The sequence below is a fragment of the Thermobia domestica genome, chromosome 9 (assembly GCF_964235325.1).
Source record: "Thermobia domestica chromosome 9, izTheDome1.hap1.1, whole genome shotgun sequence".
NCBI classification, from domain to species: domain Eukaryota; kingdom Metazoa; phylum Arthropoda; class Insecta; order Zygentoma; family Lepismatidae; genus Thermobia; species Thermobia domestica.
In genome coordinates, this window is record NC_137462.1 from 58,073,841 (window position 1) to 58,100,283 (window position 26,443).

The 26,443-nt window shown below is 35.9% G+C and overlaps 1 protein-coding gene across 1 annotated transcript in view; it reads left to right on the plus strand.

Annotated features, from left to right (window-relative positions):
• LOC145660825 (glutamate receptor ionotropic, delta-2-like) overlaps nucleotides 1–26,200 on the plus strand; it is a 115,773-nt gene extending 89,573 nt beyond the window's left edge. Inside the window, exon 2 of the mRNA XM_081726243.1 lies at nucleotides 25,940–26,200. Coding sequence (XP_081582369.1) covers nucleotides 25,940–26,200 — 261 coding nt within the window. The remainder of the gene's footprint in view (nucleotides 1–25,939) is intronic.
• The last annotated feature ends 243 nt before the right edge of the window (nucleotides 26,201–26,443 follow it).

Consider the following 26,443-nt stretch of genomic DNA (forward strand, 5'->3'; position numbering starts at 1 on the left):
CGTAATTCAGTATTGCTAACTCGTGATTCAATTTACTTTCAAATGGAACTATGTCATGTTATTACGTACATAGGATGACAAATAATAATATCTTTTAAGTCTGAGGGTTCTATATTCTAATACTTATTTGAAGGATTTCATTGCAACAACTTTGAACTGTATTATGCAAAATACAAATGAAAAATAATAGCTTTCGACCAGACTAGTTTCAGAGAAGTGCGTCCTAATCTTAGCTTTAAAAACATGTTTCCTGGATCAACAGTGCTGCCAGGATATGAATTCAAACACATTTCTCATTCCAAATATTTCAAGCATACAAAAAAAATCACAGTAAATTATACTAAATAAACATCAATGGATCAGACCAAAAAGAGAGAGTAACTTGAAAATAACTAACATAAATCCCGCTTTCTGATTCCGGCATGGACTTGGAAAATGAACCTACATGCAGATTTGAGTTCGAACATTACTCATTCCAACTAGTTTTCTCTTAAGTTTTATTTTTCTGTTAGGGAAAAGCACTAAAAAACAGTAGAAATCTTATATGCAAGCAAGAAACTAATTTCAAACAAATAATGTGAAAGCAATAATTTTGATACATTGTTATATGAGCAAAGGTAAAACGTATGTTTACATTTTGAACTGGGTACAAAGCAAACCACCTTCTCACACAAAGAATTACGAATTCAAGTGTTCAAATTACTAACTAAACAGTATTCATAATATTACTACGTTTGTACTAGAAATATTTAGATGTTTCCACTCATTGGATTGATTATTTATAACGTCGTGTACACGGGCAATTGAAACTTTCGTATAATGTAATGTTCGATCAAGAGCATTCAATCTTTTTTCCCTTGTAGCGGTACTTGAAATTGTATGAAATTGAAATATTTGATTTTGCAGAGTCCAAGAAGTTTTGCAGGATATGGAGCAATATTTTACTGCATATTCCATATTGCTGCCGGTAACTCACGTGTAGTACAGAAGTGAACTACCTCCAGCAGAATGAAGGAACATAATTGTGTTATTGCGCTATTGTTTCATACTAGGCATATATTATTTCGCAACTAGTGATATACAAAAGACATGAGCTTTAAGATTACCATGTTTATATATCTTCTTATGAAAGCATGATACAAAAATGTAGAAACCTGCTTTGAACGCCTACAGAATTTTTTACTCGTACAGCCAGTAGCTATATTAAGTAGAGGACTGGAAGCAAAAGAAATAATAGTTCTATCTTATATGAGAATTGACTCATTGTACACCTGGTACTTGGACATGACAGTAAATAGATGCCCGAAAACATGACATGCCAGGATATTCCTCCGTTTGCAGCATGAAAATATTAGTAGTTGATCATCATTAAGTGGACGTACCATGAGATAAATGGGTAGAAATATCATGCAAGTGAAGTTCTACGAGATAGAAATGAATGCAAAGAAATGAAACATAGTAATAAGTATCATGCAGAGAATAAAAATGAATGGAAAACGAAACAAGTAGGCAGAAAAAGCAAATAGGGAAAGAAGAAAACGCAAGATATTTGAATAAACAAAAATTTTAACCGTTAAGAATAAACAGTCTGTTCCCTGTCCCCCCTCTCTCTCTTGAGTTTTCCTCCGTTTAGGTATAAATCTCTTTCAGTAGCATCCACGAACATCAATTCATCTTTAATTTTATTATAAAAAATAAATGTAAATCCAAGAAGAGAATCTAACCCAGAACCTTTCGGATGATAATCTCACACGCTCACCATTTAGCTACACAGACCATTTCTAATATGTTGTTGAATCACACATTAAACATACTCTTATCAAATGTGTTGTTATATCAGCCATTGTCAGCGAGTTCCCCATAGTTTCATTTGAAGTTTGAATTTTATGTACGACCTTTAGTCATTTATGGCTCAATCCATCCGGGTATCATTAAAAGCATTTGATCTGTGGATCAAGATGAAGCATGACTTAATTCATAATTCTGAGAACTTATTGTTGCACCAACATACATCTCGGATTAATCAAGGATTAAAGGAGTGATTCCGGAAATCTACGAAACGAATTCTAATTCCTGAAGGAGGTGCGAGTGACATCTTGTAGTGTTGTGACGTAACACAGGTGAATTAGAAATAATACTTGGTAAAGCCGAATTACAAGTTCTAACTTACATAAGTTGCTAAAATGTCGGCTTGTCGAGTGAAACAACAAGGGTTCAAATCACGTCCGTTACGAGTTATTGCATTTCTTTCAAAATAAATTTCTATATGTTCATATTCATTATTGACAATTCCTTTCTTGAATTTTCCGTTGATTATCTTAAATTAGTGTAGGTTAAGTAAATCAGGTGGAGTCACGTATGCATCTTTGCACATTTGTTTCTTTATTTCGATCATGTGGATTACTGTCCCGAACTTCGAAATGTTCTCGAAGGGATTGCGGTGTGTGTAATACGCAGATATTTCCTAACTAATTTGACCGACTCCAATGTAATATTATTCCAATTTCGCCTATTCACAATGTAAATACAATAGACTAACCAACATTTCTTAGTCGTTTGGTAGTTAACGTTTCGGCGTCTGGAGTAAAAAGTCCGATACTCAAGTCCTGTCAAGGAAACATTTTCTTTCAAAATATATTTGTATATGTTCATATTCATTTTTGTTAATTGCTTTCTTGCATTTCTACTACATTGCCATAGAGTAGTGACCATTGGTTAGGATAGATTATAAAGTCATATACGGTTATGTTGTAACATGTTAGAGAAATTATTATTTTTTTTGTGTGTGTTTAAAAAATGTTACTACTAGCGCCCTGAGTTTATGACAGGATTTTGTGTAACTATTAAAACTTATGTTTTCTGAGGTACCTGACCGGAAAGGAAGATGTTTTGGAATAACAAAGTGAAGCACTAGTCATCCTCTATGTCGGAAAAGGCGCTAGTGTCTGGGGTGAAGGTAGGTTCAGTAAAAATGACCACAAAGTGATAGAATGATTTTGAGTGAGTTTCTTCTCATGAAATACGAATAATTAATAACAGTTAAATCTCTGTTAACTTCAAAAGAGTGGTAATCGGAATGTTAAAGTTTGAAGTTAAAATTTGACAAATAATAATCTGATACTTAAGTATAAGCAACATCTCCTTCTTGGAAGTCATGTGGAAGTTTTCAGGGGAAGCATTTCTAGTTTCTATTTAATTCTTATTATTACCCAATACAATTTATATCTGGGTAAGCAGACATTTTTTATATCTAATTGAAATATATACCACTTATTCTGGCAGTAAAATGGAATAAGCAGCTGTTGTTATTCAGTGAACAAGACTATTAGGGCTCTATTTGTCTCTGTTTAATTCTTAACGCTTTACGTATTTTAGAGATTAATTTTACCCAGTTCCACTTTTAGGACTTCATGAGTTTGGATGTAGCTTAAGGTTAAAAGATTTTCTTTCCTTGGAAAGATTATCAAAGTTGCACAGTGAATAATGAAATGTAATACTTTACTGGAAAGAATCATTTGAAGTGATTCTTAGTGAATCTATAAAAATATTCATACGTGATGTTTAACTTTATAGAAAGACACGTTACAATGTATGTTTATACCTTTGTTCCTTTCTTTCAAAATACCTTCCTATCTGTTGATCATATATAATTAATATCTTTTTCTTGCATTTATTAATAATTTATTTCATACACACAACAGGTAGAACAGTCTCATAGCACGTTCTGTGCATAGCACATCATTCTTTGGCATAGACAGTTACTACAAGTGATTTTCACTCAGCCTCAGTATCTGCTGGAGGAATTAGTTTACTCTATATAAACACTCAAGTTAATAAAGAATTCTGATGTATCGTAGTAGTCAAGTTGTGTATTGATGTACTCTTTTGAGCAGCCAGGTTATTAGCTTTTCTGTTGTTGTATTGACCTTGAAGCATCAACAAATGCGTTTTCGTGAAGTCAGAGTTTTCCTTTACTCCGTGACGTAGATAAAGAAATGAAGACCTGAATTGCAGAATATCTTAAGTCCATTAGAGTACTTTTGTGATTTTAGAAGAAAGACAAGAAGATTATACTTGTCATCTATTCTGTTCAGCTGAAATTAGTTTGTATTTTTTTTTAAATGTTTTGATTTGGATTTACGTATTATGCAAGTGAATAGCCCTTAAAACATAGATGTTAACATAAATTACAAAAAAAAAAAAAAAAAAAAACGCAAAATACGAATAAAAAGAGTGAACTGGGATGTTATGTAATTCAGGTCTTCAAATGACCTATGCATTATTATCCGGATGTAAAATTTTATGCTTGTTCACCTCAAACATAGACATTTTAATTTTTTTCTCCCTTCGATGAGCTGTATTATACTTTGATAATGTCTATTTTTCACAACTGCATGTAGATATTCAATCCTTGGCCTTCCTCTTCTTGGTTTTCCTTCTGTCTTTCCCTCTATCAGCACACTAATCCATTCGGAGTTCCGTAAAAGGTGACCAAGCATGTTGTTTCTTCGTTTATCTATTATCTTTATGATCTGTCGTCGTTCATTAGTTGCTTTAGTATGTCTTCATTCCTTCTCCCTTCGGTCCATGATATGCGCAGCATTTTTCACCAACACCACATTTCAAATTCTTACAGCTTCTCTCAACGTATCTGATTCGTAAAGCGTCACGCTCCATATCAGGATCTTAATAAATCGTTTGCGAAGGTCAAACGACGCATTTCTTGGTGTTAGCAGTCCTTTTTTCCTATTGAATGTTTGTTTAGCCTGAGCAATTCTGGAACTTATATCATTTTCACTTCTTCCATCCGTGGATAGTAGACTTCCTGAATAGGGGAACGTCTTAACGTCTTTGATTTTCTCTCCATCTAACCATATGTTTGCCCTTTCCTATCCTGATCACTTTATCACTGGTTTTCTTTTCTTCATTTTGCATTTTTTCCAGTTGGTCGCTGATGCTTGGAAGTGCTTCCCATAATTCCTTTCCATTCTCCGCTATCAGTGTTATGTCATCAGCAAACCTTATTGTGCTGGAAACCTGGCCATTTACTTTTACGCCTTTAAAGTTTCAATCAAAGAATTATTTCATAGCATCTTCTATATAGACGTTGAACAAGAGAAGTGAAAGTCCACATCCTTGCCTTACTCCTTTACCTATTCTTACTTCTTTCTGATCTCTTCTTATAACACGTCTTTGGTTACTGTAAATAAGTGTATTATTCTTCTGTCTCTTTAATTCACTTGCAGATTCTTTATCGATCTGAACATGATATTCCAATATATATTGTCAAAAACTTTTTTCTATATCTACAAAAGCTATCACAATTGAATCCATTTCTGTTAAAAGGGCGTATGTACAAATTTTCGGGAAATGATAAAGACTGTTTCGTCACGAGTCGGTTCGGTTGATGAAAAAAAAAGAAATATATGTGTAAATGTACATGGTTACTGATTATTTATTAGCTATATAGGATGTAACTGTGAATTACGGTTTGATCTATGAAAAATATTGAACTCTGGACACATACGCCCTTTTAACAGAAAAAAAGGTGACATAAAATGTGAAACTAGGTTTTTTCTGAAATATGTATAAAATTTTAGACACTGTTACATTGGTAGTATATTAATGAAAGACAGAGATACTATTAATAGTAATTATTAATAATAATAATTTGAAAGCAAACATTTTTCTCCCCAAAATTACTTTATTTTAAACATTTTTAATTTCTCACAGGATAAGTTCCTAATTAGCCATTGTCTTGCTCCGACTTGTAAAGTATTTTGAATCCATATCGGGAAATACTGAGGTTAATGCTGGAATATACCTTGGCCACCTACATGCTAAATAAAAATCATGGAAATCTTAATATTGTGCCAGAATAAAAGGTGAAATTTTCTCACGATAACTGTGGCGAGAAAGCAGGGACTGATCTTCAGCTAGTCTAACGCTAAAGCAGGCGCTTATAAATTTAAGTGGTTTTAATTTTGTTGTGGGATGAGACATAATTGGGAATGCAAGTAAGTAACATTGCATAAGAAAATATTATTTTAATGGTAAGATTTTTATTTTCATGCCAAGCGAGTTTTCTTTAAGTATTATTCCCAAAATTCCTGAGCGTTTGTTCAGATTCGAGTACAGCTGATAGACCGAACAACAGGGCATATTAATATATTATAATATATCATAGTATAATATTATAATAATATAACTCAATGGCTTTTTTTTTCAACATGTTCCAAGGAATACATTCCCTTTTAATACAAATCATTCTATCTACCTCTAAAATACTCCGTTTATGAAAAAGTGCAAATCGTAAAAAATGTAACATACGCCCTTTCAACAGAAATCGATTCAATTGTTTTTCTTCTGATGTGCTCTTTCATGATCAGCCGTAGGTTCAGTATTGTTTCACTTGTTTTCCTTTTACCCATGAATCCAAACTCTTTATCCGATAGTCGTTATTCTATTTTCCCTTCTGCTCGTTGTGCACTGTACTTTGCACAGTGTTTTTCATGCTTGGGAAGGCAAACTTAACATTTGGGTTTCTTCGCATTTCGGCGGGCCGTTTCTCTTCAGGATAGGGGCCAACCTGCTTTTCTCAATGTCTCTTGGTATCTTACTTGTGATGTACATTTCATTAATAAGATTAAATAGTTTCTTGTTTGTTGCTATTCCGAGATTATTAATCATTTGCGATGATATTTGGTCTATTCCTGGGGTTTTACCATGTTACATTTTCAAAAGCATTACATTTCCAAAGCATTATCAAATTGGCACTCTAAAATTGGTGGTCCTATTTCATTTTCATCGACGTCTTCTTCCTTCTCTGTTTTCGTTCATTCTGTTTCCTTTGTATAGTTCTTCAATGCATTACTTCCATTTCTTATCTGCTACTCTTCTATTAGCGTTAGCGGTATCCGTCCTTTTCTATCATACTGTCTGTGCGTCTCTGCCCCTCACCGAAGTGTTTCTAACTTTTCTATATGCAGTCTCTGCATTGCCTTTGAGTATAATTTCATCAAGTTTCTTGCACAACTTGTTTATCCAGTTTTCTCTGGCATATGATTTTGCACCTTTTGTATCCTTTTGGCTGATATCCGGGGTTTATATTGGATTCTTATTTCTCGATGTAAAGTAGAAAGATTAATATGGTTTTACCTGAACGTTTACAAATCTGTTACGCCGCACAACAAGTTCCAATCTGACAAAGTATCACGGCTAACATTTAGAATTATACACAAAAGTATCATCGGTGTCTTAGTGTTAATAATATTCATGGAACCAAAGACAGACGTCAAGACTTCCTAGCTATGCCTTGTGTAAATGTCGGAAGTCTTATAGAATAGCTTTATCCGTCAGTCTATCGACAGATATCAGATCAAAGACAGTAAGTGATATCGAGAAGCAGTTTTAAGCCATTGATTCAAAGTCCAAAGAATAGGTTCCATTTCAACCGTTAACTCTCTAGACCGGAAATTATTCAAATGTACTAATATTTCCGCTTCCAATAATTATTTCCGTAGAGTAAAAATGGTAAAACCTGTTTTTTACTATCGATGCAGCATTTCAAAAGAAGGTTACTTCTTTTCTGTTGAATTCCGTTCAAAGTAAAATTTATCAAAATTAGGCATACGGGTATGTGGAGAATTGGTAGACTCCGCAGGTCAGCAGTACGTTGGTCTCTACGTCGCAAAGTGAGGTAAGTTCGAACGAGGAGTCGAGAAACCGATCGACGGTCCTAATAGTGTTGTCACTTCTCGGGTCATCATACGCGAATTGAAAGGATTCCTTTGGAAATCTTTAAGTCTATCTTCATCTCCTGACTCTGAGACATAATTTTATACCGCACACTATCAACGAAACCAGAGAAATCCAGCAGGATCCTCAAAAGATGTGACGAGAACTAGCCAGGAAGCTTGTTGTTTAGGTGACGAGACACAACAAGATAGAGTTGTTTACGTGTGGAGGCGCGTATGTCCGCTTGGCAGCTGGCCAATCGGGCAATGTGCGTATTGGAAAAGGGACAGACGCGCTATTTCTCCGAATATGCAAACCTCGATGTTAAATTTAAAATTGTACAAATCACAGGGCCCAAAACAACCAGCACTGCTGATTGATCTCGATTATTGCGACCCATGCGTCAGCTGAGCGCAGTTTGGTTCTAGTTGGAACCCATTCTTGGACATGCTTGTGATATACAGCAGACCAGTAACTAGGAGCGTATCATCGCAGAGTCATAGTTTAATTTATTCCCTGACAACTATGTTCTCTAATAACAACTGTGTAAACCACACTCAGTTTATTTGCCTCAGGTGCAATGATATTTTGAGTTTTCGTAACTACCATTTCAGACAATCGAAATGGCCAACTGCCTGGGTTGCAGAAGAACAAAAACGTCGCGGCAGCGAAATAACATTGGTCAATCCATGCAAAGTGATCGGGAAAAAAAGAAAAATTGTCCCTCGAAATTTTCAAAAACAATATATAATTTTTACATGAATGTTTATCCTTTATCCACAATTCATTATTTTTTACATCATCTCATGGCGACGCAACGGCTGCCACCATTTTGCGTATTTTCCATTTTAGGCGTTTACGTTGTTTTGAACATCTAAGCATGTATTTGCCCTAACAAATTGAACATTTCTGGATGTCTCCCACTCGTGTAGAGCTAAGACTTTGATTTTTTAACACTTTTGGCTAAAACCATTTGAAGGGGGTGAAATCAGGGCCTACACTAGCAACATTTTTGAACATTGAAAACATGATTGGGAAGAGGAAACAACTGATGTAGATGTTTGAATTTGTATGTGCATGTAGCCCAGGGAGATAAGTTAATATACAAAAATTTACAAACCTGTAACTGCTCCGAAAGGTCTGAAAAATCGTAAAGTTGGGGAATTATGCCAATTTGCATACTTCACTGTGGAATATCTTCAATTGGCCTCGATAAAAAATCTGAAATGTCTGGCCTGTCTAAAAAGCTATTTACAAGTACCTCTGCACCTGATCCGTCGGTTGCTGGAGCCATGTGAAGGCAGTGTGCTGGTGGATACGCCGGCACACGCTCTGAAAAATGTGCCTCCTCGACATTGCTTCTCCTAGATAATGTTCGCATGAGAGATGGAACGGAACACGAAGAGCTGGCAAAATAAGTGTATATTCCCAAAATCCTCGTGCTGTATGGTCAGGGTAAGGTGTGCTCGGCGTAACTCCGAAGCTGGGCTTGGGCAGGTTCTCACTGCTGGACTTTGAAGTATATCAATCATGCTACTTCCTTTGAGTTCCTTCCTTGGTTAAGCGGATAGCGTACGCACCTTTGTCGTGGAACCCGAGTTCGATTCCTGGCGGAAGCTTATGTGATTCGTATTCTACGTTAATCAGTAGGTCCCGTCTCATTGCCTCGCTGCTAAAAGGGACGTTAAACTCAAAACTGAACTACTACTCAACTGAACTATTACGTCATTTCTTCTTTGGAGACTCCAGGTAAAAGGTGAGCAGGGGCGGCTGAGTGAACGCGCGAAACGAGGATCATACTATGAACAAGCGTATGGTGGGTTAATGAAGGTGGTTAACAATTACCAATGACTTTTCTCTCTCACTACTGATTTTACTTTTTCAATTTTGTGATGCGTTCTACGCGCGCTCGTTTGTAAGAGGTCACCAGGGGGATGAGTTTAAAGCCACTACCCCGAAAAATGGTTCGGACAAATAGATTACCTATTCTACACAAGCTCCAGTCACTTCTCTTCGAGCTCATGACCGATCACTTGGTATGGCAGTGGCAGATGCGAATTGGATCACTCGGAATTGCGAATCCGAGTCCATAGATACACAGAGTCGAAGAACGTTACTGCATATCACAACCAAGCTCAATGTCTTATAAATGAAGCCACCAGAAGCTCAGCTGAACTATAAGTCGAAATAATGGAGAGCAGTCAGCAATCTGTGGCCGTTTTCGACCTTGGCAGTGGAACAATTTCCAACGCGACATAGAGATTGCCATAACCGGAAACTACCGTGTCTGCCCGTTCTCCATATACCCACATTGTCTGAGGGGCCGTCGGTCAACGGAAATAGACGGCTCCACATAATCCGCGCTTCTGGCCTTGTTCTCGTCGCTTCTTTTGACGTTCCTGCTCGATATCTGTGGTTTCATAGATAATGTGCGGTACAGAATTACACATCAGAGTCAGGAGATAAGGATAGACTCAAAGCTCTCCAACTAAAAACCCTTTATTGGCTCACAATGATCTGGAAGCTCCCAAAATACTGCCGAAATGTGTTTTTAATCTCCTGTTCGAAGACATCTCACATTGTTACATCGATACCAACATATTTGGGATCTATAGAGTCTGCCGGTTTTCTACACACTCATATCAACCCTGGTACTCACCGGTCAGAAAGTAGGAAGTCACTAGAAATGCCCTTTGCTACTGATATATTGCATTATACAAAATAGAAATGGGTGAACTTGTAGTCTTCAGTTAGGAACACTAATAACTATTCTATGGTCAACTTTCATAATAGAAACAGAAGTATCATGAACTTTAGCAGTATATATTACTTATGAATATCTCTTACAAAACTTCAGTTAACTTTGTGAAGGTAGCTTATCAGGCCCCAAACCAGCCACAGAGCTTTGGAGGGGGGGCATGAATATGTTAGGGGGACCAAGTCATTAAAAATTCTCTTACAAATATCTAAATTGTGCATTTTGTATTGAGGTCTGGAGAGGCCATGAAAAGTTTAGGGGGCCAAGGCCCCCTAGCCCCCCTCTGGTTGCGGGCCCGTAGCTTATAAAAAGAAACTTGGAAGTTTAATGAAACTGGTTTCTAAAATTGGTTTCAGTGCCAACGATGTAAGGCAATTAAAACATAAATGTAGCGCATTACATTTTTATATGCTACAAAGTGGTTCAAAGTTGACTTAATTTCTAACGTTTTTCTGTACATATCCTTTATTACGCTGTTTTGCATCACTATGATAACGTACTAAACCACATATACGTTATACGGCAAGTTGTATTAAATACGTTATAAGGTAAACCAATGAACAATATTGCACTAAATAATATATTGGCATATAACAGTGTTAAATAAGCGTACGTTTTTGGAGAACTACACAGAAAGCCCTCGTAAAGAGTACGTTGCATTTAGCACTGTAACAACACATAATAAAATTCCCTGCAGCAATATACCGAACGAATACAGTTAATAATACGTAAATATATATCAATAGGCCTATGTAAATACACGTGAACAAAATAAATGGAAATGTGCCTGTGTGCATTTCTATCTCAATATATAAGTATTATACCAAGAAGAAAATTAAACTAATTATTTCGATAGAATAAAAAGTACCTGCTCTTTATCTCTAGAAGGAATGCAAATATTAAAATTATTGCTTCTCTATTTATAAAGTATAAATTGGTTAAAATTACAGTCTCTCGATGAAAAGAAATACTTATGAAAGACGGTAGTATACGTATAATTATTGTGAGACTTTAAAAGACTGCTTATTATAGTAGACGAACAGTATTTTCAAAGCCAATAATAGTCGACCACGCAGTAATATCGTCTGAATGCGACTTTAAATATCATGTTTGTCATAAGTTCTTAATTCCACAAGAAGTAAAGTAACAAATTGCCCAGTGTACGAGGAATTCTCTACAGATTCCCAATATTGTGATATATGTGATCAGGAATGTTTATCAACTGTAAAAAAGCTTTTGCATAATCAGAAAACAGATTCAGCTAGCTCATCCAAAGATATAAAATATTGCGAGCCTGTAGCCGCCATAGGAATAAAAAAAATTACAATAAATGTATGACAATAAATGTTTGAGAAAAATGAACTGTCAATGGTAAAAATTTATGATAAGCGAAAATAACTTCAAACGTTTTTAAGCAATCTATAAAGAATTCTAGTAACATTATATATACACATTATAGATGGTATATTGTGTTGTGATGTGTTATGTGTAGGTAGTATTAATAAAATGTGCTTAGTGTAATGATTTTATAGGAATTATTATAACAATTTTTGGTATGCTAGTTATGCGGAGGATGGTTTAGTGGGGATGTATTGAAAGAGAGGCGAAAACCACAGTTAACTATGGTATTATATAGTTTTGATACGGAAGACCGTTTCACAAGTTAAAATTTTATTAGAGTAAACAGGCCAGAAACCAATTAAATTAAATAAATATACATAATAAGAAATACAATATTAATGGAAAATAATTTAAATATTAATATCTTACGTTAATGCAGGAGAGAAAAAGTAAATCTTCATACAGGTGGAAAACGGAGTAGTATCCTTTTAAGAATTACAGGTGAAAAACGAGTACTAATAATAGGTTTCAAGAAAATTTTTAAATTTTTTCATTATCTTTTATTATTTTATTTTAGTGTGTTAGTAGTTATAGTGTTAGTATTTAGTAGTGTTATAATATTGTCTATACGTGTATTGTATGTTAACTTTATGTAATTATCTATATGTTAAAAAAAGCGTTTTCTTTTCAGTTATGGATTGAATAAAAATGTTAGAAAGACCTGAGATAGACTACAAGAACTCAGTTTCAAAATCCCACCCCTTACCTAAATAGGGAAGGATAAACAGAAAGAGAAGAGAGATAACAATATAAGGAGAGAGATAAATGATAGCATTGGGCAGTTTCGTCTGCCAGTAAGTCCAAAAATAATTGGCAAGGGGTAAGATAGTGGTGGAAAACGTCAAAGTCATTCCCCCTGACCGCGTAGGGCTCACGGTGATTTTACGGTGAGGGCGTGCTTATGGGGGACCCAGGAGAGTTGCGTAGGTTATCTTCGCAAGCTCCCCAGTGTAAAGTTACGGCATACACACATATTTTATATTTATAAATATATATGTAATACCAACTTTTTAAAAGTACTAACAAACCTATAAAATGGGTCCGAGTGAGTTTTTCGTAAAATGCCCAAAACAAGCGAGAGCGAGACAAATTGTCAATTTATCGATAGGGAAGAAAAGACAAGTATCGTAACGACTGTAGGCCGATATCTTATAATCAAAGATAAAGATGGTGATAGTGCTAGTGCTGAACCAAATCGGCCAAAGTGTTACTAAGGGCTTGTCCCGTTTTCACATTAATAAAATCATTACGTATAACGCCGAACAAGTCAAATATATCATGAAATTGCCGTATGGCAGTTTATCAGATGGGACCGGTCTATAACAAACAAACAGCGAAGTCACTAAAATTGACTAATATTGAATCAGTGCTTAACAGAAAGATAACGAAAAATATCACACTTTCCATCTTCAGTTCGCCGAAACCGCCTAATGTTTGAAAAAAATATCAAAACTCCAAATTTAACTTTTACACAATTACCTTTTTTATTTCTATAGGATCTAAATACTTTATTTTAGTTGTTTAAAGTCATTCTTGTTAATAATTCGTTAATGTGAGTGATTTTATACATTTTATTTTCTTAATGATTTTGGAACTCTTCAACAACTTCTCAATTTTTTTTTCATGAAATAGCTCAGAACTCACCATGAGGTGGTAGCTGCAATTCGAGTTTCACCTACACCCTACCTAACTCTCTTAGCAATTAGGCTGTGTTTAATTATGTTGATTTAGTCAAGGATTTAGCCTGAAATCAATTTTTTTAAAACCAAATTTTGGCATTGTGAGTCTTAAGAGCAAAGTTTCTCTAATGTAGGCATTTGTGTTTTCTTGCCCGTACACTTCTTCTGCAGGCTATGTGACAAGTTTGATACATCTTTCAACTTCCTGAGTGTGGCATGGAAAATTTAAGAAGTCAAACTCATGACCAGATTTATGATAAGACGTTGTCGAGCTTTCGAGCACTGGAGGAACATACAGCTTACGTTTTCTCTAAATTATCGGCTCATTGTAATCCATTCTATCAAAATTTATCACAGGTGCCATAAAAGTTGTAACAGAGCAATTCAGACAGAGCAGTGTGCTCCAGATGTGGCTATAAGAGATCTTGGATATCTCAGTCACACCCAATGGCTGACATGTGCAAACCGGGTATTATGGTTGTACGTTTCTCAAACAAATCCTACTAATGAACTCAAAGTGCATGCCTAGTTTCACAAAACGAGATCTCAGTCAGTGAAATGTGGGCTTAAATACATTTTCAAGTTAGTTCAAACAACAAGACATTTGCCAAACAAAATTAATAGAATCACCGATCCTGTGATTGACAGAAACATTTTTCTGTCATACAGAGAACATATTGTTGGTTGTGACAATGTATGAGAGACAACACGTACGAGAGTTGGGTGATAGGAGAGTGATAGAGGCATGAAATCAAGATCCGAAGGAGAAATTTGATAGAACTTTTTGGCACCTTCAATAAATTTTGATGCCACGAAGAATAGTGAGCTGATAGATTGGTGAAAACATAAGCCGTATTCTACTCCTGTTCTCGAAAGTTTGACATTTTATCACTTATATATGACGAATCTGGTCATGAGTTTGACTTCCTAAATTTTCTACGCCATACACAGGAAGTTCAAAGATGTATCAAATTTTTTCACAGAGTCTGGAGGAGAAGTGTGCGCGGAAGAAAACAGAGATAGCTACTTTGCTCTAAAGACTCACAATGCCAAAATTTGATTTTAAAAAATCTGAATTTAAGGCTAGATTCTTGACTAAATCACCATAATTTAACACACTCTAATTGGCAAAATGGTTTAGGGTGTAAGTGGAAATCGAATTCCTATGACTTTCTAGTGGTGCATTCTGGCCCATTTCAAGGAAATAGTAGAGAAATGGGCGAAGAACTGCAAAATCCTGATGAAAATAACATGTATAAAATCACCTACATTAACTAATAGTTTAAAAACATGACCACACACAACTAAAATAAAATAATTAAACGCTACAGAAATAAAAAAGTAATCTGTATATTTCATGTGTAAAGGCAGGTTTTGGTGTTTTTTAATAAGTTTTTTAAACTTTAGTTTGTACAAACTGAAGATCAAAAGTTGGATTCCTCCATTGAGAAGCACGCAAATACGCAATTGTTGGGCCCTATTAGAATTCGATACTCGGATATCTCTGTTACCGATGTTAAGCTTCGTTTAAAAGAAAGCATCAATTCGTCGCTTTCTGTGCTCTTTGCTACTGTTGCAGCTACGGTTGAAGACCGACCCGACCCGACCACTGACCCGAATTTACTGACCCGACTCGACCCGAGGTGACCTGACCCGACAACCCGACCCGAGCTGACCCGATGAACCCGACCCGACAACCCGACCAGAGCTGACCCGATTTACCCGACCCGACAACTCGACCCGAGATGACTCGACTGACCCGACCCGACCCGATCCGTAACCCGACCCGTTTGAGAGCGCTATGGTCACGACACTGGGTTAACGCCAAAATGCACTCCCCTTGGGAATTAAACCCGGACCACGTGTACCGAAGTCTTACACGTTAACTACTAGCTAGATCAAGCGGGGGATTTTTATATGCATCTTAATGAATATTTGGCACTTTCGAGGTTTGGTTATTTCTTTTTATAAATGATACCAGTGTCCGACGTGGGAGAAATTTATTTTTTTCTTGCTTTAGTTCTATGTGACGAAATTTTTATTCAAGGTCAGTGTTCTCACATGCTCGGACGGCAGGGGGTCTTCTCGGAACACAGTAGCAAGAGTCTCTTGGCGGAGACAAAAGGAAATCGTTTAATTACAATGATAAGTGTTGAGGAAACGGGAGAACTCCTCTGATTTTTACCAAACCTTCAACTTTCATTTCAAAATAGGTTCTTATGATTCCGGGACCCGCGCCACTTTGATTTTTCATTCTCGGTAATTAAAACGTACTTTACAGTATATATAGTTGCAAGTAAGAAGATACATAATATGAATTTTGTAATTTAAAATTTCAAAATACAGTATGATAATTAATTATAAAGTACTAATTTTATTTAATCACTTTCAGCCCAACAAATGAAATTCAAACAATTCGCACCCTGGGTCTTGGTCATCAATACTGCGTCTTATTCTTTGTCTTGCACAGTCAAGTCTTGGTCCTGCATTTCGTAGTCTTGGTGGTCTTTCATGCTATACAAGAGCCAAGAATGCTCGCCTCATCGGTACAAATGAAGACCAAGTGTGATTTTGATTATGGTCTTTCATACTATACGGAAAGCAAGAAAATATCATCGCTGCTTCGTGATCACCAAAAACAAGGCCAAGAGCAAGATTACTATGCACTTCGTCTTGCATATCCAATCTTTATCTTATTCTTGTATCGATGTTCTTGGGCTTGGTGAAATAAAATGAAATATTCAGTTTAAGGTCCCTCGATTCTGCACCGAGGCTAAGGGTATGGTGACCATGAGAAATGAATGCAATGGTGGAATGAAGAAAGTGGAAGGAAACAGGGGAACCTCGAGAAAACCCACTACACGGCGTTTCTCCAACACAAAACGCACTTAGCACAAGCTGGGATCGAACCATGGACACCATGCACCAGAGATGAATTCTCTACCACTGAGCTACCGCGGCCCTGCTTGGGCTTGGTCGTCCATATCCAATCTTTCTTTTGGCCTTGCTTAAACAACTTCTTGTTTTGTTCTAAATCCAGACTCCATATTAGCGTAGATATTAATATTACAGTCGATTGGTAAAATCAATCTTCCACATTTAAAAATTAAAGTACACACAAGTACAATAATAAGCATTTGCCATAAGAACACTAGCTGCAAGTGTTCAAAATAGGTTTATGCCTTCTATAAAATCAATTGAAAATGCTATTTTTAATTAGGCAGCTAGTGAAAAACACCAGCTTTCGACTCCAGCCAAGTTTAAGCTCAACCTAAACTCAGTTGACCAAAGTGAACTGACCCGATTGACCCGACCCGATAACCCGACCCGAGCTGTCCCGATTGACCTGATCCGAATAACCCGACCCGAGCTGACCCAATTGACCCGACCCCACAACCCAACCCCACAACCCGACCCGAGTAGCCTGATCCGACAACCCGACCCGAGCTGACCCGACTGACCCGACCCGACCCGTAACCCGACTCGAGCTGACCCGACCCGTTTCAAAAGCACTACTCCCCATACACTAATAGCATATCCACATATTCGTGCCAACGTTGCTCCATTTTACGTCTACCCGACTTAACGCGTACTTCCACACTTCCTGCGTTGTGTCGTTGTTACAGCAGTACAGAGTGTATGAGATTTTACTCGAATCGAACGATTTTAACACGAACTTCCTGAGCTCGTTGGGTTACCGCGAGGTTGCAAGGGAGACAGGCTGTTTTCCATTACAACAAAGCATGCGAATAACGAAACTGCCTTGTGGTGTTAGAATATGATTTCGCGTACCATTTTTTACTGTCTACATGTTGCTCTTCATATGACAGTTTCTTATTTCTAATAAATACAACCACGACCATCATCATTACTACTACTACTTCTGCTACTACTATTAATATGAAGAAGAAGACGAAGAAAACGAAAAAGAAAGAAAACGAATAATAATAATAATAATAATAATAATAATAATAATAATAATAATAATAATAATAATAATAATAATAATAATAATAATAATAATAATAATAATAATACCATGGTCATCACAATCATACAAGACTAGAGTAGGACTTTGGTTACAGATGGATACCGGAAACAGAAGAATGTTATATTTGGGGATATGAGTAAAATCTTGCATGAAAATGAAACCATCCCTTGAACTTTAGTAGCGTATTAAACATGTCAGCATCACCATTTCCCCTGAATACGTCACGTTGTTAACGCAATCTCTCACTGAAACTGTGTTAAATGATAACGGGTGTACCTTTGAACATCGACTGGTACCGGTATGTACAGTCGCCAGGAAAAGAATAGGGACTACAATACTATAATTCCATTACTTGGAGTCCCTATTCTTCTGCTGGCGACTGTACAAGGTAGGGTTTATGTCATTTCTCTTGCCTTTATCTAACACTGATTCACAAATATATTGTTAGTATTAGTATGGTCAATACACTGTATCCAGACAGTATGACAGCTTGGCAAGGTGGCAGTCACTTGCTTTCAGCTTGTCAGACATCATGTTGTGAGAACCATCAACAAGCATGCTACCATGCTACTAGCATGTTGAAACAACATTATTGATGATTGTTCTAACTGGCCTATTCCAGCGTTCAGTAAAACTTATTATTATTATTATTATTCAAACACATGGTTCACTGCTACAACCACGTAATTATTATTCTTTGTAGACTTTGGAATTCTTGTGTGTGTAACCGACTACATGCTAACGCAAAGCCAAGGAACGTTACTAAAACATTTCATAGTAAATCGCCTCTATCTAACGTAATTATAATACTTGTTGAAAGAACAAACACAGTAGCCCTGAATGGGATCGAAACAACGAACTACGTCGTAGCCCGAATCGCTAACCACTACATCACAAGAACAGCGGATCTGGTTTGTGTACCATAATGTGTATATTGTCACGGACGTTGCGTGACAATGATGTCTCTGTGTCCCATGCGAGTTACGGGGAAAATCCCACACTTCATCATATGTTCTTGTAAACTTAAAGGTATCATTGCCTTGTATTTGACGATTAGACCCGTGTAGTTCCAGCGTTGTTAGACTCATAGCTCGGAATTTTTCCAAACCCTGATCGAGATTATGCTAAATTTGGTCAAATTAAACTAGATCCTCATAATTACTAATTCAGGAGTTTTAAAAGAAAAAAAAACGAAGCTGAGATACGATGACGTAAGTTAAAATACGCACAGCGCAAGAATGCGTGGATAGAACTCAATACTTCACGCACCAAAGCTTTAACTCAAGTAAACTAGTGCAGTCATTGCCAGACTCAATGGCGTGTATATCGTATACATGAATGCAAAGTGTTCGTTTTCATATTTTGAAAGAAAATTACCTCGCAGCATAAGCGGAGTTGGGAATTGTCTGCTGGGGGGCAGCTTTTGGTCGGTCTCGGACCTTTCATTTCAGGAATAAAGATGGTCATGAAGTCAGAAATAAAAATGGTGAAGTTGTCAAAAAGTTGGGGAGGGAATGGCCCTAATAGCTCCGCCCATGCCTCGCAGTTAGAGGATTAGAAAACCCTGGGAGCTGGGATTAGAAAAACAAAGAAAAAAGGCCAAAGCCGTTCCTAACTTACTTCGGAAAATGAGACTGCCTGTATGGTTTACCGACTGTATGAATCAATGGGAGAGGATACATTTCTGCCGTTCTTTTTCTTCCCACGACCAACTTCTTTCTCATCTCGAGGTTTTGCGGCTTTTTGATAAACTTGCTGAAATTATGCTAGATTTGGGCAGGATGCTAAAATCAAGATGCTAGATGCTAAAGACATGCAAATTATGCTAGATCTAGCATCATTATGCTAGATCTGGCAACGCTGGTAGTTCTTACATTTTATTGGGCGTGTCATTTTCATTACTCGTTCCTGTAGTTTGGAGGGCGAGAGAATTATTATGCAGTGTTGCAAACCCCGCACACCTATGGTGTATCTCGGGAACGGTTAGAGATATTGCTTTCAAACAAGCGCTATTAGGATTCTTCAACCTTACCTAGACCTTCTATGGTGTTTCCAGCATTACGTCATATGTTCACTTTTCCTCCTATGGCAACAGCAACATTTTCAATTCCTCCCCCTTTGTTGTGGCAACCCTGTTACTCACTGGATGCTGTGCGTTCTATGGTTTACTCTTTCGGTTACTCCTTTTCATTTCGTAGTATTATTTTTCTTGCCTTTTTGCTAGTTTTGCTCTACGGACACTTTAATTTCTTTATCTTTAAAGCTTTATAACTTCTTTACTTTTCAACACTGACAGGTACGATTTCGTTTGTTTTTATTCACATTCTGTATAATTCTTTTGATGGCATAAACTTCTGTATGTTCTATTTAAAAAATACAACTTTCTACTGTGCTGGCAACACTGTTGAGCTGGTAACATTGTGTTGTATCTCAAAAGACATTCCCCTTCCACAAGTATCTGGATCCTCCACATTCTTGCTAATATCTCTTCTTGTTTCCGATTTATTCAGGGTTCTCCAATATTACTGAACCACAAGATATATATATATATATATATATATATATATATATATAGCTGTGTGTAGTATATGTGATTTTTTTAACATGGCAGCATGTGTAAGTTCTTTTATAGTTAAGTTAATTTTCACCATGTCAATGTAAATTTTATCAGGGAATCCTTCTTTCTCTTAAATTGACTATAGCTTCCAACTGAAATGGGTTGAATAATTTCCTAAAAGGTTCTTTTCCCGTCACAAAAGGAATCTTCTTCCTTATTAGTTTCAATATGTCCCTCCCAGGGCATTGACAATAATCTTAAAATTGAAAACATGGGTTAGTTGATAGAAGGGCCCCTGGCTTTGACCTTTTCCCCGTCTCAGTTCCCGAGCCGATTTAGAATAGGGTAATATCAGTGATTTGTTTGGACTATATGTAGTAATTAATTCGTATAGTGATATGTGTTAGTGTGTGTAGTTTTAGCTTATGTGTCATGTAGCATGTATGCGTGTAATTTAGTATGTGGTTAGTAGTAGTGATGTATGTGGAAGTATTATTAATTTTTTTTAAGGACAGTGCATCGTTGACTCTTAATTATTCATCTCTTTTGGTTCATTGTAATAAGCGAATTATTCCCTAATACAAATTTACAATATTTCTGTATTGTTATCTCATGATATATATTTCACATAGCTAGCTTTTAATATAGTACGAAGCGTGTTTAATAGTACAAAGTTTATTTCATATTTCAACGCCATCTTACATCCCGTGAACAATTACTTATCGTTAGTGTTTTGTCCTCACGATAGTTAAGAAATTAGTTAGTTCCAAAAGTACCCCTTTCTCGTGTTTATTGAGAAATAGGTTTCAGTTCTTGACCATACGAATAGATAAATAAATGAATTACATTACCAATTAACTGTACTGAAAACCACGACACGTTATGTAGTCTAGTAATTAAATAATTAATAAAAACGAATTTTAAGTTCGTTCTTAAACAGAAGTTAGCATTCATAACGTTATTCAGTCGCCATATTGCAATTTCAGATTTTCTCCCTTCGTTGCTTTCAGTGATTAACTTTATGGTTGTTCTCAGAATATAAACACATTTATCCAAGGAATACAGTCACCAATATTGCATTTTCATTGCATATATTTAATATGAAGCTGTGAAGTGCAAATATGTTATGGGAAGTACACGATAGTTCATGTAGTAGCTTGTTCATTTAAATATCTATCTATCTATCTATCTATCTATCTATCTATCTATCTATCTATCTATCTATATATATATATATAATGAGACTTCTTTGAACAGTTTTGGGCATAATCATAGAAGAGGGTATCTAGAAATGAATCTACGTAATAAAATTGAATTAATATAAATGAGTAATAATAATAATTCTAATAATATATATAATATAGTAAGTGTGAATAAATGATAGGACACCTGTAAATATATGAGCCTAGTTGCATTTTTCCGCAAGGTATTGATTGTTTATATGTATAATGATAAATGTTTCGAGCACTAACCATTACCTTAGGATTTCGTGTGAAGAAGTGTGTCGTGTAAATATGACTGACCATTTCGTGGTTTGATATCCAATTATAATCGTGCATACTAGCTGCTTACATGGTCCGACGATGTGAATAGTGTTCATGTAGCAAATGATACCGGATAGTTTCCAAGTAAATACAGATCAGAATAGCCGTTTCCATAATTTGTACAATTTAAATATATGCGTTTGGCTTTATACTTGCAGTAGTACATTGTGACTTTGAATTTTTCACACGTCACATTACTAAACCGAGTACATCAATGTTCTCAGAGGATACGAAATAGATAGGAGTGAATAATATAGCAGATTTATTACAGTAGAGTTCCATTATTTCGGTACCAAGGTGTCAATGTCTCCCCAAATATCTTCATTTTTCTTAATTCTAAACTATGTAATAGAAATTAATTGACACCTCAAAGTTAGCACCCTTGCGGGATTGGGAGCTCTAGCAAGAATTTGGTAAACAACTTGCTAGTAAAAAAAAATATTTTACTATTTCTTAGTTTTGGGCAAACCCTAAGTTAGGTTTTCCTTTATCCTATCATCTTATACTAGTTTTCCATACTTTAATCTGAACTCTTCTCAATTTGTGAGGGGTCGGATAATTTCTTTTACTTAGAAATTATACATTAACAGACTACACTGATCTTAAGGTAGTTCCGGGATCTTCAATGGTGTTGACCGGATACAGCGTGTAGAAAGATTGTCTTTGTGAAAATCTTATTCTGGTCACAGACTAGTCACGTACTAGTAGATATTTATTTATTTTAGGCCACGCATTTAGTAGGCCATTTTTCGGCATATTTAAGTATATTTGGCTCTGAAGTTGACGATTGTCATTTGTAAAAATTCGACCACATATCTTTGTAGTATCTAGAGTTCTATATTTCTTCCTTTGGCGCGCCTCTGTCCTCTCCTTTATCTTTCCATTCTCTTCTCTGATAATTTTTTAAACCTCCCCTTCCGTTTTTAACTTGACAAATTTTACCATTAAACATACAGCATTTGAACTTGAATATCCAATTGAGATATTGCCAGACACAATTCGTGGAAGTATTCACTTTCGTCAGATAGCAAGAGACCGTTTCCATCGAAATTCGACCCACTGCAGCCCCAGCAATTGTCCGGTATACAATTTTAGTTTGCTTTCGTCCCTCTTACCATTCTTCGATTGGAGTTCACGGTTGTTCTATTCGTTGTCACCGCTTGTGTTTCTGTCGAGCACTATATATATGAATTCTGTGTAGATGCGTGGGCCCATAAGTATTGTTAACGTTTTAAGGCTTCATCATCCGGATGACAAATTGTAAAAATAAAATGTCTATATTGTAATGTAGTTGCGTACCTGCCTTGCACTTTGAATGTCCACTATTTCGAAATTCTCAAGAATATAAATTTTTAACATAATGCGCGGTTAATCAGTCGTTATATAGTCGAATTTTATTGTATGTAATGTTGCGACCTAGGAATTTTATTGAGCTTGGTAATTAATTTAAAAGATTAAATAATGAATAAATATATGTATATTGAAATATAAATACGTAATAAATATATGTGTAATATTAAAGAGAAGCGCATAATATTGAATTACTTGGGTAAATATGTATAAATGGTTTTGTTGCTGGCCACGAACAGTTAAGTTGGTTGCCATAATTTCAGAAAATTCGACAAATGTAAATTTAGAATATACCGCCCTATGTTAAACATTACCCTTACCCTTAGAACATAGTTAACGTATATGTGTATGTATTAACATCTATTATTGTAGTAATTGCATGTGGCATTTAACTAAGGCATATTGTCGTAACCCTAAATTACCGTTAAACTCATCCTCAAGTTAGTAAACCTAGTATCTCCCGTACAATTATTTTTCAATTTCATTCGTCATATTCAACCTTCGAACACGAATAGTGTTTTCTGAATCAGTGATTGTGATCTTAATACGAAAGTGCGTACAACTGAAACCTCTTTGAATTCAGAAAATTTGTGTCTCCTTGTATAAATTCAAGAAATTTGTATTAATACATAACTACCAAGGTATGAGTTCAATATGATAAAATATGATAGTGATTTAAAAATTAGTGGACGAATGAGATGATCAATGGAACAACGAAATGAGTGATATAGTCACAGAGAAATTAATGACAAAACTTTGCTTTATCAATCTATGCATTGGAAATGTTTAAACGAATAATTTTACAAACTGACTATATGTAATTCACGAGTACATAAATATTGTTTCATATGTGTATCTCAAGAAAGTATAACATGCATGGACACCAAAAGGCTGCATTATGGACGCGCAATATACAATATTACCTGAAACCACTATAACCGTCATACGGTTATAGAAGTATTTTTGGTGGGCGCTATGTATATTTCGTAAAGACAGTGATTATTGTTTTCGATTTATACTTTATTCTTCGATGGGAACTGTTTTTCTTCCCACGCAATTGAACAATGAAGTCTTTCATCGTTTTTTCATATATATATTTAAAACATTGCTTTGTGGTTAGAACATTTCAGTAAGCAACGAAGCTTCTCAGTGTTATACCTGATTTACTAATATGCACAGTATATATTCTATAGCTATTTGGAACTGAATGAAGTGCTTCCTTTAATTGTTTAAGGAAATACTGCGATTTGGAGCACATCAGGTGCAGAAGCGACTGAATGGCACCAGTCACATGGCTTTATCAGTTCGTTATGTGTACTTTCACACGCCTGAGTTATTTCAATGTCTTGTGCGTCGTGGCCAGTGGACTAATATTAACGTCAACTCTTTTTTATGTTCGATTTGCATCTTCACTCATGTCCAAAATTATTCTCGCATGTCCATAAATATGTTGTTCTAGGAATATAATTAAATAACTAATTCGACCGATATTTCTTATAACGCTAGTATATGTATCATCGGCAAAGATGTGTGTGTGGCAAATTTCATGTCAAAAGAGCAATAAATAAGAACAATAAACCGAAAATAAAATTTTCTTTCCCATTTAGAATCATTTTATTTTACTCATTATAATATTCGTATTTATAATTCTTTTCCTATGAAATTTACCACAAATATACGTTTTCCGATTATACACATAGTATCAGTATTAAAAGTAGTCTGCAAAGTCATTGGCAAATTATATTCTTACGAGAAGACAGATATAAATATGCGACAATAATTTTGAACATGTGTGTACATACAGGTGATTTAACTTGAGTGCTTTTAAGAATGAACTACCAACATTGACGAATGCACCAACGCACTTTGTATCTCGAACCTCTTGGTTCGGGAAGTGTGACTCCAGGCTTCGAGGCAGCAACAACGCACGTAGCGTCGAGCATTAAGTATAATATTGTGCTAAGGGGCATAAACTATTAGCCAGTGAAGGACGTTTTCTTACGGCTGGCATCAATCAATAAGTCCCAGGTTCATATACCTTGTGCGATAAAATTACAAACGCGCCCTCCAACATTAGCATTCCACTTTGGAGACTAATTTTGCTGAAGACTCGTGTCGACTCTTCATGACTGTTTGGAGTAGCAACTAGATTACTACGAGGAATTATCTCGGCGACAGTTTCCCCAGTGGTAATCCCTAAGTGCATTACTGGTGTGAGAAAAGCATTTATAGTGAAATCTCAATTATAATGTTCTATATATATAAATCAAAGTGTTAAAGGGCTACAGTATGGTGAAAAGTAAAGTGCGATTTTAATAATGGAAGTAATTATACATAATCAGTGTTAAGTGTTGTGACCATTTCTCTTCGTTATTTTTCTTTTTAATAGTATTCTAATAAATAAGTATAGTGCCATTTAACCCAGTGTGTTTTCATTATATGTGTGAATGATGTTTGTTTGCGTTATGGTCTGGATGACTGTCTGATCGTCCGTGAGGTTTTCGAGACGAGATATCCGAACGTCTCGGCGTCTAATACTCATCTCATCATTGAGACCGACGAGCAATTTGAGAACAATTTTGTAATTCCGTCTTTTAGAGGTCCTTCAGAGTCCTATCCAAGTAAGTCCAGATCTCAGGAGAATACTCATTGGCAGGACTACGGAGGATAGACCACGACCAGGCGATTACAAATAAATGGTACCCGAACAGCGACCCGATACTTGACGGTTACAAATAAATGTCACCCGACCTACCGACCCGAATCGAGAACGTTGGTGCTCGAAAATACTTATAAGATCAATATTTTAATACATCATTTCTTTTCCAGGTTAAAACCAGTAATCTGAAAAAAAAATCCTTCAGGTGATTTTAATCTTACTCTTTAGTGATAGTATATTTTATTCTAATCTTACGTTTTAAGTTTATTCTGGCAGACCAGGAAGTAGATTTGGTTACTGAGATAAGTTTACTTTTTAAAGAGAATTGCGCTGAGTTTAGAGATAATTTTGGCAGGTTAGAACAAAAAGCAGATAAAAACGAAGAGAAGTTTGCTAGATTAGAACAGGGAAATGAAGAGAATATTGACAGATTAAAAGCGGAGTTAAAGTGTGAATTAGGTCAGAAGTTAGACGCTGTACAAAAGGAATGTCGTGAAAATAAGAAGATTAGAACAAAGTATTAGAACTGTAGAAGCCGAAAGTAAACGTAGGAACGAAATCCTCGAGCAAAAATACGATGGCATAACACTTAAGATTTATCACAAACTTTACGAAGTTAGTCATTGTAGGAAACAGGGAATCGTACTCGTCACACAGACCAGCGTCGAAGTTAGGCAACAAATTGAAAAAACATGTCATCGTGTAGAACATATACAAACAAAAGTTAGTAAAATCCAGAATTATTTAGGAGGTTTGCGCGAATGCAC